Source organism: Mytilus trossulus, chromosome 9, assembly GCF_036588685.1.
Source record: "Mytilus trossulus isolate FHL-02 chromosome 9, PNRI_Mtr1.1.1.hap1, whole genome shotgun sequence".
Lineage (NCBI taxonomy): Eukaryota > Metazoa > Mollusca > Bivalvia > Mytilida > Mytilidae > Mytilus > Mytilus trossulus.
This window is the reverse complement of record NC_086381.1, coordinates 55,726,935-55,742,180: the sequence shown is the minus strand read 5'-3', so window position 1 is coordinate 55,742,180 and position 15,246 is coordinate 55,726,935. Positions and strand designations below refer to the sequence as shown.

Below are 15,246 nucleotides of genomic sequence, written 5' to 3'. Positions count from 1 at the left end.
TGGAAGTAAATGTCACCATAAGCATTAATGCAATAATATATAACTACCGATGAAAACTAATTGTGGCATCAATATTTGATGTTTATGAAGCCTTTGAATTACGAAATTTATACATTTTCATGTAATCATCATTGTTTTCTTTTAGATAAAATGTATTGTTTTGTTGAAACGATTTTAATACATATTTGAAAAAAATACCCATATGGCAAAAATACTCATATGACCCGGTCCGTTTATAACCGAACGAGTATATACTCATCTGATCCGACCATACGTGAACGGTCGGACCATACGCGTATGGTTGGACCATATGAGTATACGCATATGGTCCAAATACTCATATGGTCCGGAACATAGTCACTTTCGAAAAAGATTTTCCTTTTAAAACCTAAATCTTCTTTAATTCTTCCAAAAATAACGACTGACGATACCAAATTGCGTCGTGCTATGGAGAGAAGGCTTTTGTTTTGTGTTTTGTAGTCAGACACTTAGTATTGTATTGACTCCCTTTACACATTACAAATTCCAATAAAATCTATGAATGCTGTTGAATGCAAAGGCAAAACAAATTCTTCTTCTGGTTGAAGTGAACTGTATGCATGGTTAGATTTTCGTCCATTGAGTACCTTGCATGACCATGCATGGTTGTATAGGAAACCAGAATACATTTGATATTATAAAAAAAAACTTTAATTCATTTATATATCTGTGCTGTTAACTGGGCTTATTACATTAAACTAGATTTCATAGAAGTCTGACTTACAACTTAAAATACTTGCTATTTGTAAGTTCTTCAATAAGGATACGAATTAAGTAGTCTGTAAATTGTTTACCTCAAAATATATAATATTCTAATCCCTATTTCCCTTTCGCTAAGGCACTCCCAGCCACCCTAAACTACTGAAGATAAACCAAATAAGACCAATAACTTGATATGATTGGGTCAAATTAATCATTAAGGATTATCTCATGCAATATCTATTTTTAAACATCTTTTGATACATGTATCTGCTATATGTGCTAGTGGTCTCGTTTGATATTTTTGTTAATATAGTAAGTACCAGAGCCAAAGTTGACATTGTTCTGAATTTAATCCATTTCTCGAGCGTCAGTCTATTTTTTCTAAGTGAAAATTATTTGTGTCACCATTGCCTAAACCGTATTTGTAAAGGGGCACTAGCTGACAAATTCGTGTTCACCGCTTTGACTCAAATTCTCATATTAGATTTATAACCATGTAAAACATTTATTCAACTTATAAAAAAAAGTCTTAAATGAACAATTTATATGGCATGGGATCGTAAATATGTAGCTTCGTTTCATGTGTATTTTAGTCTAGACGACATCTTAATAACTACCGAGATGACCCCGAAAACAGCCGACGATCACAAAACACGATATAAACATAAATATAAATATAAACAGATATGTGGACCTCGTGCAAATGGATTTTTCTAAGTCTGTTTGATTTCAAGTTTACGGTTAAAAGAATAAGTTATTTTTTTTTTATTTTAACTGTATGAAAACGATTTTTTGTGGATTGAATCGGACAATCAAATGATTTACCTTCAATTGTTTCACTTTCATTGTTAACATTTTTTCTACTAATAATCCATCTCTATAGTTAAGGGGTTTGAAGTTTGAACACCTTAGCTGTATTTGGCAAAACTTTAAGGAATTTTGGTTATCAATGCTCTTCAACTTTTTTTTAAAACTTTTTTTTATTCGAGCGTCCCTAACTAGTCTTTTGTATACGTTTTTACGGTATGCACCATTCATTCAAAGCTGTTTTTTTTTAAATGATCGTAACGTCGCCGCATTGCAGGCTGTAAACGTTGACTTTTGACGTTTTTCACTACCAACAAGGCAAGGTAACACATTGATTATTAGACAAAAATCGAAGTCGGTGACCATATGATTATTTTATATTATCAAAACAGAAATGTATATGTCAACAGATGATATATGTAGATTTTTTTAAAGAAAAATCTATGAAGTAGAAATAGACATTTGCCGATTTTAAGACAAATTTTATATGTTTTTTCGTCGATTTTATGTGCTTCAGTTCTATATACAAATATGCTCCCATATTGAAAGAAATCAATCTGAAATATTTCAGATAATAAAAAAGAAAAATGTATTATTTTTTTTCGATTTCAGTCAGTTGTAGTTCATGATCATCGAGCCAAGAATGTATGCCAAATTTTAGCATAATCTGTGGCATAGTCCATTTACTGTTCCATGACATGACCTTAACTAATGCTCTTTTGACATAATGTATCAATTTTAAATTCCATATATATATTTTTTTTTATTTCATACAAAAAAGGTCATGTTAGCATGTATATTGACGTACGGCACATCTGAGACTACAGTAGATTACTAATCTCAGGGTACAACCCGCTTGAAATAACAACTAAAAAGTTAAGAAAGATAATTAATTGAAATACTTTAAACTGAGACTTAAAGAATAAGATTAATCATATTTAGTGTTGACTGTTTCATGATTGCTTTATGTACAAACAGTGTACTACAACTAACCTGGGAACAGTATGTTCGCGAACTCACTTGGGTTATATTTTTTTCTCGCTTGAGATTGCACTGCACTCTTTCAGGTAAGTTGTCGTTCGTAAAGGAAAAAAACAACAGTGTCGCATTTTATAACACTTCCGTTACACCCAAAACAGGTTCAGTACTGCAAAAACATTTAAGCAAGTAAGTGCTAAATTACACTGTTTTTGACACCCTGGCTTGCAAATTGTTTTATCATTTTACAGTTAAAACATTAATGCATGCGTTTACAGAATGAATGATTATTTTGCATTCATGAACATGATGAAAGATCGCTTAAACTTAAAGAAAACAATGTTGATATTTGCATAATTTGACGTTTCCACAGGAATGCGCACAAAATCATGTTATCAATAAATAGCAACAAAGTAAAAAAAGTAAAATTCTACTGCCTTTGGTGTGCATTGTCACCTTTTTACAAATCTTCAAGTCCTCGAGCTGCTTAGGCGTAATTGTCAAAAGACTACATACAGTATATATGCCCCCTACATTTGACTTGTATCCTACCGTAGTCTAAGATCGTTCATCTTGTCAGTTCGTTAGGTATTTGTGTTTGAACTGTACACACGGGGAAACTCCGCATTGATGTCACTACGGTACTTCTGGCGTAGAAAAACAGTGCAAAATACGTTTTTTCTGCACTTTTGAATAAAAAAACATTTCTAAAGGTAAGTTTTCATTGTTGTTCTCAATTATTGCCAAAAAATGCCAATTTTCTAATGCCCGTTTCAATCCCAACTTCCGAATATTTAAAAACATTCTAGAACTTCACAAAATCCCATTTCCGGCCTCCATTGCTTTGTGTACATTCCATTCAGCGTCATCAATCTTGTGGCAGGCAATATAGGTCAAGCAAAACGTATTTTTAGGAATTTAAAAATGACATGCTCCTTACCTCTTTCTCGATTTTCCCGCGAAAAAAGCTCAACCAAAATGAAAGGAAAACTATATGAAAAAACGATGCCCATGCCATAATTTTGAACAGGCATTTAGAGTTGGTTAATAAGAAACCATTTACATTTATTTTTCATAGAATTTTCTTTTTATTCATTATAAAAAGATCGATATTCTGACCATCATGACTGTATGTAAATATTCATACAAAATTCCCTTAATGTCAAAAGGGATGGCAAAAAAAGAGTTTTCCTGTTGAATAAAACCCAGAACTATTGCAAACTATTTTGAAGCAATATCCCAGAAAGAAATGACGCAATTGCTGTAGACTGAAAAATCCCCTAATTGACAGTAGAGCAATTTGATTGGATATAACGAACTGACATCTCGTGATTTTGACGCCATTGAAATTTTAATGTAAACAAACAAGGTCAGAAGGTTCCGTATGGGACATCATTGTACATTTAGTTACTGACAAACAATTACGAGTTATCAAGCTTGCCAATGCATGGTTATAAAAAATTAAAGCTAAGTCTACAGAAAAGAAAAGAAAAAAATAGCCTTAGTATAACGACTTATCATTACACCTGGATACATGTATAATTTTCCGCATGTTTAGTTAAAAATAGGAGGCAGACAGTATCTGTGAAAGGGGACGAAGCCAATGATTATTTTTTTTTAATTCAAACATACATGTATTTTAACTTCAAAATCTGTTAAAAACAGTTAACCAATAGGACAATACACCTTATCACTAATCCGGGCTGACCTGGCCGCTTGAACTTGTGACGCATACAACAATCACTTTTCCATTGTGGCGTCAGATATTTTGTTTTATGACGTCAAAATTTTATGGGATCTGTACGATATCCAGTAATGGCGGACAAATAGCAATAACATGAATAAGGTGTATAGAACTGTTGATAACTTAAATCACTGTATCAAGAAAGATAACTCTTACTCTCTGTAATAAGCTCTTTTGTCTTAAAGATGCTAATTGTCTCTTGGATGAATAAAATGGTGTAACTAACATGTGTTAACAATGATAGCAGAGCGTGCATAAATATTTGAGATAGTGTGTCCAGTGTAATTGTCAAGAGTGTTATAAAAGTTGAAATTAACAATACTGGAAGAGTATCTGACCTCCTGAGAGCTTAATATTTGTATGCATAGAAATTCTAGACAAAAAAGAAAAAAAGGGGGAAAAGTAAAAACAATCATGTCAACCAGAATTAACCTCCCATCATTCAACAAATCTAAATCTTATGAACTATATAAACAAGAACTATTAGCATGGAGTGAAATAACAGACCTAGATAAAAAGAAAAGAGGAATTGCAGTAGCACTCTCCTTACCTGAAGATGATGAAACTAAGATTAGGGAAAAAGTTTTTGACCAAATTGTTCTTGATGATTTGAAGAAAGATACAGGTTTAAATACCTTAGTAGATTTTCTTGACAAGCATCTGGCTAAGGATGACCTTGCAGATAGCTTAGAAAAATTTGAGGATTTCGAAGATTATACAAGGCCAGAAGGTCAATCAATCAATGAATATGTTGCCTATTTTGACAGCAAGTACAGAAAAATTGAAAAGAAAAACATGAAATTGCCCTCGGAAATCTTGGCTTTCAAATTGTTAAGGAAAGCTAACATATCAAAAGAAGAAAAGATGTTAGTCTTGACTGGGATGAATTATGAAAATAAAATGACACTTTATGAAGAAGCAAAACGGTCTTTGAAAAAGTTCAAGGGAGAAGGAGGTCAAGTGAAGGGTGTAGCTCAAAGTATAAAACTTGAACCAACTTTTTTGGCTGAAAACGAGGAAGCATTGTGGGCTGCAGGTTATGTGAAAAGGGGTAACAGCTATGGCTATAAACGTGGAGGCCGCTATAGCAGAGGTGGAGGACGTGGACAAGGATTTCAGTCATCTCAAAGAGGGGCAAAGAATTTAAACCCATCAGGACCAGATGGGAAACTTTTAACATGCAGATCATGTGGATCCTACAGACATCTTGTTGCAAAATGTCCAGACAGCTGGGAAAATCTGTCAAAAGTCCATATTACAGAAGAGGAAGAACATGCTGTTTTATTCACTGGATACCAAAAACAAGACATTAAACAGCTAGGAAATGATGCTCGTAATTGTGCAGTATTGGACAGTGCATGTAGTAGTACAGTATGTGGAAAAACATGGCTCAACAGTTATCTTTATTCATTGAATGAAGAGGATCGTGAAAAGGTTGTCAATCGCAGCGGACATAAAGTATTCAAGTTTGGAGGAGGAACCAGGCTCAAATCAGTTGGAGAGTATGATTTGCCTATTTGTATGGTTGGTGAGCAAGTGAAACTAAAAACTGATGTGGTTGATTCAGATATCCCTCTCTTGCTTTCAAGGTCTGCTATGAAAAAGGCCGGAGTAAAAATGGATTTAGAGAATGACACAGCAATAATTATGGGAAAGGAAGTATCACTGAATCTTACATCATCAGGGCACTATTGTATACCCATAGATAAGACAGAAACATTGAAAGTAGAAGAAGTAAATGCTGTCAGGTTAGATGAATTGAATGTAGAGAAAAGAAAAACAGCTTTACTCAAACTTCATCGTCAATTTGCACATCCACCTAAAAAACGCCTTGTGGCATTGCTAAAAGATGCTGGGACTTGGAAAGAGGAATATGATGAGGACCTATCAGAAATTCAATCTAAATGTGATCTATGTAAAATGTATGCTGTGACACCACCAAGGCCAGTAGTCTCAATGCCTATGGCAAAACAATTTAACGAAAAAGTAACAATTGATTTGAAACAGTATAAAGACCGTTGGATTCTCCATATGATAGACATGTGGTCAAGATATACAGTGTCAGTCTTTATAAATAGAAAGAAACCTACTAATGTAATAGAGGCATTAATGAAAAACTGGGTAGGAATTTTCGGAGTCATGGGAGCTCTCATGTCTGACAATGGAGGTGAATTTAGTTCTGATGAGATGAGGGAGGTAGCATCTATTTTAAATGTTAAAGTATGTACAACAGCTGGAATGAGCCCATATCAGAATGGACTTTGTGAACGTGTACATGCTATTACTGATATTATGCTGATGAAACTTGAGGCTGAAAATAAAAATGTAGAATCAGGAACACTTTTATCATGGGCAAATATGGCACGGAATTCACTGCAAATGTGGAATGGTTTCAGCAGTCACCAATTAGTTTTTGGTAAAAATCCTAATTTGCCAAACTTAATGCATGCACAGCTACCAGCATTAGAGGGAACAACTGGTAGTGAGGCATTTGCTAAACATTTAAATACTTTACATGAGACACGAAAAGCTTATATTCAAACTGAAGCAGACGAAAGAATCCGCAGAGCTTTGCGCTCAAAAGTAAGAGCAGCTGAACAAGTATATGAGAATGGTGACATGGTGTTTTACAAAAGGGAAGGGAAAGAACGTTGGCTCGGACCAGGGAAAGTAGTATTTCAAGATGGAAAAGTTGTTTTTGTCAGACACGGTGGAGTATTTGTTAGAGTATCCCCAAACAGATTATGCAAAATAAATACTGATTTGGGAGAAAATAAAGAACAAGATAACATAGCGTTGAAGAAAAGTGACATTATTATTAGTAATGAAATTAAAGAACAAACTAATGAAGAAAAGAAATCCTTTGACATTATTTCAGAAACTATAACAAGTGCACCTCAAGAAGATCCATCTCATGAAGCAACAGCTGTTAGTCATAATTTACAGCTTATAAAGAAAGATGATAACATTCGATATAAACTACAAGGCTCAGATGAATGGATCAGTGCAACTGTGCTTGGAAGAGCGGGCAAAGCAACAGGAGGGAACAAAAGTTGGTATAATGTGAAAGATCATGTAAGCGATGAACAAAAAAGTGTAGACTTGGGTAATCTAGAATGGAATATTTTAGAAGACCAGACCAATGACATTGAAGTTCAAACAACTGATGAAGTGGATCAAAATGATAGTGACATTGCAAAGCAACTAGAATTACAAAAGCTGAGACAATTTAACACTTATGAGGAAGTTGAAGATGGTGGTCAAAAGACAATTTCTACTAGATGGGTAATAACTAATAAAAATGGAGAAACTAGAGCTAGATTAGTAGCTCGGGGTTTTGAAGAACACTCTTTCATTCCTAAAGATAGTCCTACAATAGGAAAAGGATCTATTAGAATATTCCTTACATTTGCTGCAAGCAAGAAATGGTCAATAAAAACTACCGACATTAAATCAGCATTTCTACAAGGAAAGAAATTAGATCGTGATGTCCATATTAAACCTCCAGTTGAAAGTGATACACCAAAAGGACTCATTTGGAAACTTAAACATGGATTGTATGGACTAAAGGATGGCGCTAGGCAGTTTTATATAAGTGTTAAGGATGAACTCTTAAATTTAGGATGCAGACAATCAAAACTTGACCCTGCTTTGTTTATTCTGACAGTAAAGGGATCTCTTCAAGGTATTTTCTGTTGTCATGTAGATGACTTTCTCCATGCAGGAAATGAAGAATTTGAGAAACTGATGGAAAAATTGAGGAAGAGATTTATAGCAGGAAAAATTGAAGAAGAGAATTTTCGTTATATAGGTTTTATGATAAAGCAAAACAATGAAGGTATACAACTTGATCATTCAATTTACATGGAAAAACTAGATCACCAACATATAGAGCCACAGCGTGCATTTCAGAAATTGAAACAACTTACCCAAGAAGAGCAGAAAGATTATCGCAGAATGGTTGGGCAACTGAACTGGGCAGTGCAAGGATCAAGACCAGATTTGGCTTTTGAACTTGTTGATTTAAGTACTAAATTGAAAAGTGCATTAGTTTGTGATCTTTTACGTGCTATTAAAAACATTGGAAAGTTAAAGGACATAAGGCCTATTCAGCTTTTCCCATCATTAAAAGGAAAGGAAACAGAAGACTGGGAAATTTTTGTATTTAGTGATGCAGCATTAGGAAATATAAATGATGGTCGGAGTATTATTGAGGACATTTGTGGAGTTGCACAAAGAACTATACCTATTACAGCTTTTATTGACAACAAAAGTGTTACCGAGGCATTAAAATCAACCAAGTTGGTAGAGGACAAAAGATTAAGAATAGACATTGCATCTATATCTGAAATGATTGAAAACAGCTGTGTTGAAGTAAAATGGTGTCCAGGAAAAGTCCAATTAGCAAATTCTATGACCAAAAGAGGAGCTTCTGGAATTGAACTCTTAAATGTGCTACAGAAAGGACAAATGCCTGAAGAATTTGTGTGAATCAATAGCATTAACATTTACATTTACTTTTACATTTGTTTTTCGGAAAAGGGGCAGAATAATCCCCGTGACCTGAGGATAGTCCAATCCCATGAAGGTTACATCAAAATTAATTTTTTCATTCTTTGTTTTCAGAAAAAGGGGCAGAATAATCCCCGTGACTTGAGGACAGTCTATCCTATGACAGTCACATCAAAAATTAGTTAATCACCATATCTTGTTCATTGAGCTAAAGAATTGTGTTATCTCATAAAGACTTATTAACGTTACAAAAGAAGACATTTTAATTAATGTTGATAACTTAAATCACTGTATCAAGAAAGATAACTCTTACTCTCTGTAATAAGCTCTTTTGTCTTAAAGATGCTAATTGTCTCTTGGATGAATAAAATGGTGTAACTAACATGTGTTAACAGAACTGCCAAAAGTTTATTAAGATTGACTAACAGGCATGACAGAAGATGATTTAATTTAATACAATGTATTTTTTTTGAAATATCTTTTTAATTAAGGTGCACAAATCTTGATTTTTTCAAAATGTGAATTTCCTGCAATTGAAATGTGGTTTAGATTTGTTGTAGTAAACATAAAACCATGTACATTGTAGATAGGCTTCAATTCTGTTTCTTTGATTTCTAACCAATTTACTTATGTAATTGAAATCTGTTGACAAAGAACATCAAGCACCATCAATAGGGGCATTGTGTTTGCCCTAAATTTTTCAAACTTCTGATCTTCTATTTGCGTCACAATATTATGAAATGTTTTGCACCTCATCAAACATGACAGCATCAATCATCTTTAGAACAGGACTGACTAATAGACTAACAGGATGTGGCCTGTAAAAATATATTTTTGGACTGGTCAAATTTTTTTAATTTAGCATGTTTAGGGACGACATCAAAAGTTCAATGTAGGATAAAAAAATTAATTCACATAGTTTTTTATACGACCGCAAAATTGAAAATTTTTTCGTCGTATATTGCTATCACGTTGGCGTCTGCGTCGTCGTCGTCGTCCGAATACTTTTAGTTTTCGCACTCTAACTTTAGTAAAAGTAAATAGAAATCTATGGGAAATTTTAACACAAGGTTTATGACCACAAAAGAAAGGGTGTTATTGATTTTGGGAGTTTTGGTCCCAACATTTTAGGAATTAGGGGCCAAAAAGGGCATTTTCTTGGTTTTCGCACTATAACTGTACTATAAGTTAATAGAAATCTATGAAATTTTGACACAAGGTTTATGACGACAAAAGAAAGGTTGGGATTGATTTTGGGAGTTTTGGTTTCAACATTTTAGGAATTAGGGGCCAAAAAAGGGCCCAAATAAGCATTATTCTTGGTTTTCGCACAATAACTTTAGTTTAAGTAAATAGAAATCAATGAAGTTTAAACACAATGTTTATGACCACAAAAGGAAGGTTGGTATTGATTTTGGGAGTTTAGGTCCCAATAGTTTAGGAATTAGGGGCCAAAAAGGGACCCAAAAAAGCATTTTTCTTGGTTTTCGCACCATAACTTTAGTATAAGTAAATAGAAATCTATGAAATTCAAACACAAGGTTTATGACCATAAAAGGAAGGTTGGTATTGATTTTCGGAGTTTTGGTCCCAACAGTTTAGGAATAAAGGGCCCAAAGGGTCCAAAATTAAACTTTGTTTGATTTCATCAAAATTGAATAATTGGGGTTCTTTGATATGCCGAATCTAACTGTGTACATGTATGTAGATTCTTAACTTTTGGTCCCGTTTTCAAATTGGTATACATAAAGGTCCAAAGGGTCCAAAATTAAACTTAGTTTGATTTTGACAAAAAATGAATCGGTTGGGTTCTTTGATATGCTGAATCTAAAAATGTACTTAGATTCTTGATTATTGGCCCAGTTTTCAAGTTGGTCCAAATCGGGGTCTTTACCATTCAGTGATAACAATCAGTTTTTTTACATCTTAATATATTATGATGTATTAAAATGAGTAGTTATTGTTGCAAACTCCATTAGAAATTTTAATTGAGATTAGTTTTGGAATAAGGGAAAGGGGGATGTGATTAAAAAAATTGGGTTCAATTTCATAAATAAAAAGAAAATTTCTTCAAACATTTTTTTGAGAGGATTAATATTCAACAGCATAATGAATTGCTCTAAGAGAAAACAAAAATTTTAAGTTCATTAGAACACATTCATTCTGTGTCAGAAACCTATGCTGTGTCAACTATTTAATCACAATCCAAATTTAGAGCTGAATCCAGCTTGAATGTTGTGTCCATACTTGCCCCAACTGTTCAGGGTTCAACCTCTGCAGTCGTATAAAGCTACGCCCTGCGGAGCATCTGGTTTTATCCTACATCAATCTTTTGAAGTCGTCCCTTAGTAACTCATGAATTCCTATGATAGAAATTTGAAGAATCAATAATTCGGTCATGTAAATGCCAAACCCCTATTACTATGACTGGACAGGAATAAAAAGGGATTTTAATATGGGACAAATGTCTAACTTCAAAAGAAAAAAGTTAGACCCACATTTTTCAGTTATGAACGGTAATACATATGTTCAATAAAATATCTTTGATCATGAATAGAATGGATATGAAGTTATACAATGTACAACATGTACAATGGTGAAGATATAAAATTAAAATTTAGATTATTTTTTTATCATTTTGTATGTACATCATTTTGTCATGCATATGTTTGTACCTGATTTATATTAATACTGATCATTACTGCTCTACCATCGTCTGCAAGATATACTGGTTTGGCTCTTGACCATGTTGGCCCAAATTGATTCCACCCACTTCAATACTTTGTTAGATTTTAAGAATGATCTGAATGTATTGAAATAATTAATTAATTAAGGAATATTTATATAATCAATGAATATTGAGTTGCTTTACTAACTAGTTTCATTGAACACTTATAATTAGATAATTTTGTTATATAAATATCATGTATATGATTGCCCAGGATTTTAAAAGAAATGCAACTTTGCTGTTTGTAAACATTATATAATAGGTATATATATCTAAGAAGATGGGGCATCATGAGTGCCAAAGAGACAATTCTCTATCCAAGTAATGATCTATAAAAGTAAACCATTATATGTCAAAGTTAGGTCTTCAAGCCTTTGAAGACACTAATGAACAGCAAACTTTGAAGGGCCAAAAATAATGACTTGTGTAAAACCATTCATGCAGGAAAACCAACCTTCTAATAAATCTATACATGTATAAAAAAGACGAGAAACACTGATGAACCACATCAACAAACACTGAACATCATGACTAAGGACATGTTTTATAGTAAAGAGAACCAAAGATATAAAATTGAAGTTGGTCAAGAAAAACTGGATTTGCAACGTCTTTTGTCAATTTCTATTTTGATGTCCCATAGTTAAATCCCTTGATTTTCTCTAATTAATGATATATTCACGTCTATTTTTTGGCGTTTCTGTTGAATGAACATGATGAATATTAAATTCAAAGCTTCTATGACACTTATCTGACAGCCTATCTGCACACTCATTCTACATCTTCGTGTTATTAATACTAAAATAACAAGGTCCAATTTGTCCGCTGTCATCACGTAAAAACGATGAATCAAAGAATTCAACTTTTATCATTTTATATATATACTAATATAGTACAATGGTGTTGATTAAAAATTACACCACTGCAGGCCCATTTGGTTTCCACGTAATTAATAATGCCAATAATTAAGAAGTTCTGTGTCGAGTCCGACACTGAAACCAATAGTATATTCACCTGTTACCTATTACCTTATCTAGAAATAGGAAGATGTGGTGTGAGTGCCAATGAGACAACTCTCCATCCAAATAATAATTTAAAAAGTAAACCATTATAGGTTAAAGTACGGCCTTCAACATAGAGCCTTGGCTCACACCGAACAACAAGCTATAAAGGACCCCAAAATTAATAGTGTAAAACCATTCAAACGGGAAAACCAACGGTCTATGTTCTGCATCGAACAGGTGCACCACCAAATGTTGTATTTAGAATTTTGCTGTATCATGATATACTGTTGAGTAAATAATACTCCATTCCAGGCTCTTTTGTTTTCCATATTATTAATATCACCAATAATTGATAGGTTCAAGGTTACATCTATAATCGGCATGACTTTATCAGATGACAATACCATTAATAAAATAAGGCCTACACATAGATATAAATAATACTTCAATTAATTCAGTCATGGACTCACGATATCACAGGTGTATACATAAAAAGTTGCTTCATTAATTGTGTATCAATGCACATTTTTTTCACAGAAAAAAACTTGACTTTAATCTGCACTTTTATTTTAATCATAAATAAATATAAAAAAATTAGTTCAAACTATAATATGAACTTCATGATCAATAAATATGATATATACAATATACATGTATAGTTGTATTTATATTGTAAAATAATTAAGATAAATTTTTTCAAACTTATTTACATGTATTTGTATAGTAGATCATAAACATGTACATTTGTAGATGACATTTTAAAAGATTTGTCAGATGAATTTAAAATCCAGGTGTTGCCAGTTTCATACTGTGATAATATATTTCTCATATGACAGCTAAATATTGTTATAATGTAGACCGGTATACTAAGTAACTTTCCATTATAAACACAGGTAGTGAACATTTGTATAGAGTGTCCACAATAAACTAGGTTGAAAAAGTAAGTTTGCTCAAGGGCAGAAAATTCTAATTTATTTTTTCGAGATGATTTTTTTTGGTGCTAGCCCAGTGGTTAATATATCTGTGGAAACTATAATTGAAATAAAGTACTTGTAGGTATAAATTTATAATAAATAACGAGGATGAGAGATTTAAAATTAAATAACATGCATAATATATGTCATTCAAATATCTCTGTTCATGTGCATGACAAGGATTTTGATTAAATTAACACTATATCTGTCAAAGCTTAAATTCTACATGTACATGTAGTTTGTTTTTATTGCGTTCTTTTTTGTACATGTAACTAAAGAGTAAAATTCTTCCGGTTTTGTCATTTCTGGGAATTTTAAGAGAGTAACGGTAAGAGTTTCAATACAAATTTGATTATAACTTGCTTCAAAAGAATATTATATTACAATTTACATTGTACATTTACTGAAGTTCATAAGGAGATGTGGGTTATATAGTTGCCAATGCATATTAAACCTGTCATGCCTGTAAAAGAATGTGCATTTTAAGTATAAACTGAGATACTACCATGCATGCCATGACTACAGTGATAGATATTGACCTCTGAATCCTAAGAATGATGCCTTTAAATTTATGTGCACAGATACATGTATAAACACACATTTCAAACATGTACAATTCATTTTCTACATGTATTTAAAAGTATCCATGAAATGTAACTTCTATGAGAAATACTTAACTTTGTAAGAAATTGAAATTTACATCATGATACTGTAAGTACAGAAATTATTGCGTGCACTTATTATTGCGATTATGTCATTTTAAACTTGAATTGAGTTTAAATTTTACGATTTTGAGAAAAATCATGGTTAATTCAGTTAAAATATTACAAAATGCGAGTTTTAATTATTGCGTTTACAACTCTGTCGCATTATGTGCAATAATAAAAACCTCGCAATAATTACTGAATTTACAGTCAGTATATACATGTACATGCATGATAAAAGACATGTAAGATGGTTGAGTTGTATAGTTAGAATTGAGATACTTGTACCCCAGTGGTGGACCCCCTTCTTCTTTTTAGCTCACCTGGCCCAAAGGGCCAAGTGAGCTTTTCTCATCACTTGGCGTCCGGCGTCGTCCTGCGTTAACTTTTACAAAAATCTTCTCCTCTGAAACTACTAGGCCAAATTTAACCAGACTTGGCCACAATTATCATTGGGGTATCTAGTTTAAAAATTGTGTCCGGTGACCCCGCCAACTAACCAAGATGGCCGCCATGGCTATAAATAGAACATAGGGGTAAAATGCAGTTTTTGGCTTATAACTCAAAAACCAAAGCATTTAGGGCAAATCTGACTTGGGGTAATAATATTAATCAGGTTAAGATCTATCTGCCCTGAAATTTTCAGATGAATCTGACATTCCGTTGTTAGGTTGCTGCCCCTGAATTGGTAATTTTAAGGAAATTTTGCTGTTTTTGGTTATTATATTGAATATTATTATAGATATAGGTAAACTGTAAACAGCAATAATGTTCAGCAAAGTAAGATCTACAAATAAGTCAACATGAACGAAATGGTCAATTGACCCCTGTAGGAGTTATTGACCTTTGTAGTCAATTTTCAATCTGCTTCCTTTGTTTAATATTCACATAGACCAAGGTGAGCGACACAGGCTCTTTAGAGCCTCTAGTTTTAGGATCAATGCTGAATTGGAACATTGATGGAAACATCCCTGTAAGTGAATCCTCCCAAGTTCTAATCTCTCCCTTTTTATTGTCTGTGATATCAATGTTTGACATTCAATTTTTAAGATACGTA

At 33.0% G+C, this 15,246-nt stretch overlaps 2 protein-coding genes across 3 annotated transcripts in view; both read left to right on the top strand.

The window, feature by feature from the left end:
* Positions 1-2,637: 2,637 nt before the first annotated feature.
* The window catches only part of LOC134684015 (CD82 antigen-like), a 32,682-nt gene continuing 20,073 nt past the window's right edge, over positions 2,638-15,246 (top strand). Inside the window, exon 1 of one of the 2 annotated variants that reach the window (XM_063543311.1) lies at positions 2,638-2,715. The gene's annotated coding sequence lies outside the window, so the exon portion shown is untranslated. The remainder of the gene's footprint in view (positions 2,716-15,246) is intronic. The other variant, XM_063543312.1, reaches the window with a different exon arrangement.
* LOC134684772 (uncharacterized) lies at positions 4,685-8,761 on the top strand. Its single transcript, XM_063544078.1, has one exon. The coding sequence runs from the start codon at positions 4,685-4,687 to the stop codon at positions 8,759-8,761; it is 4,077 nt and encodes a 1,358-aa protein (XP_063400148.1).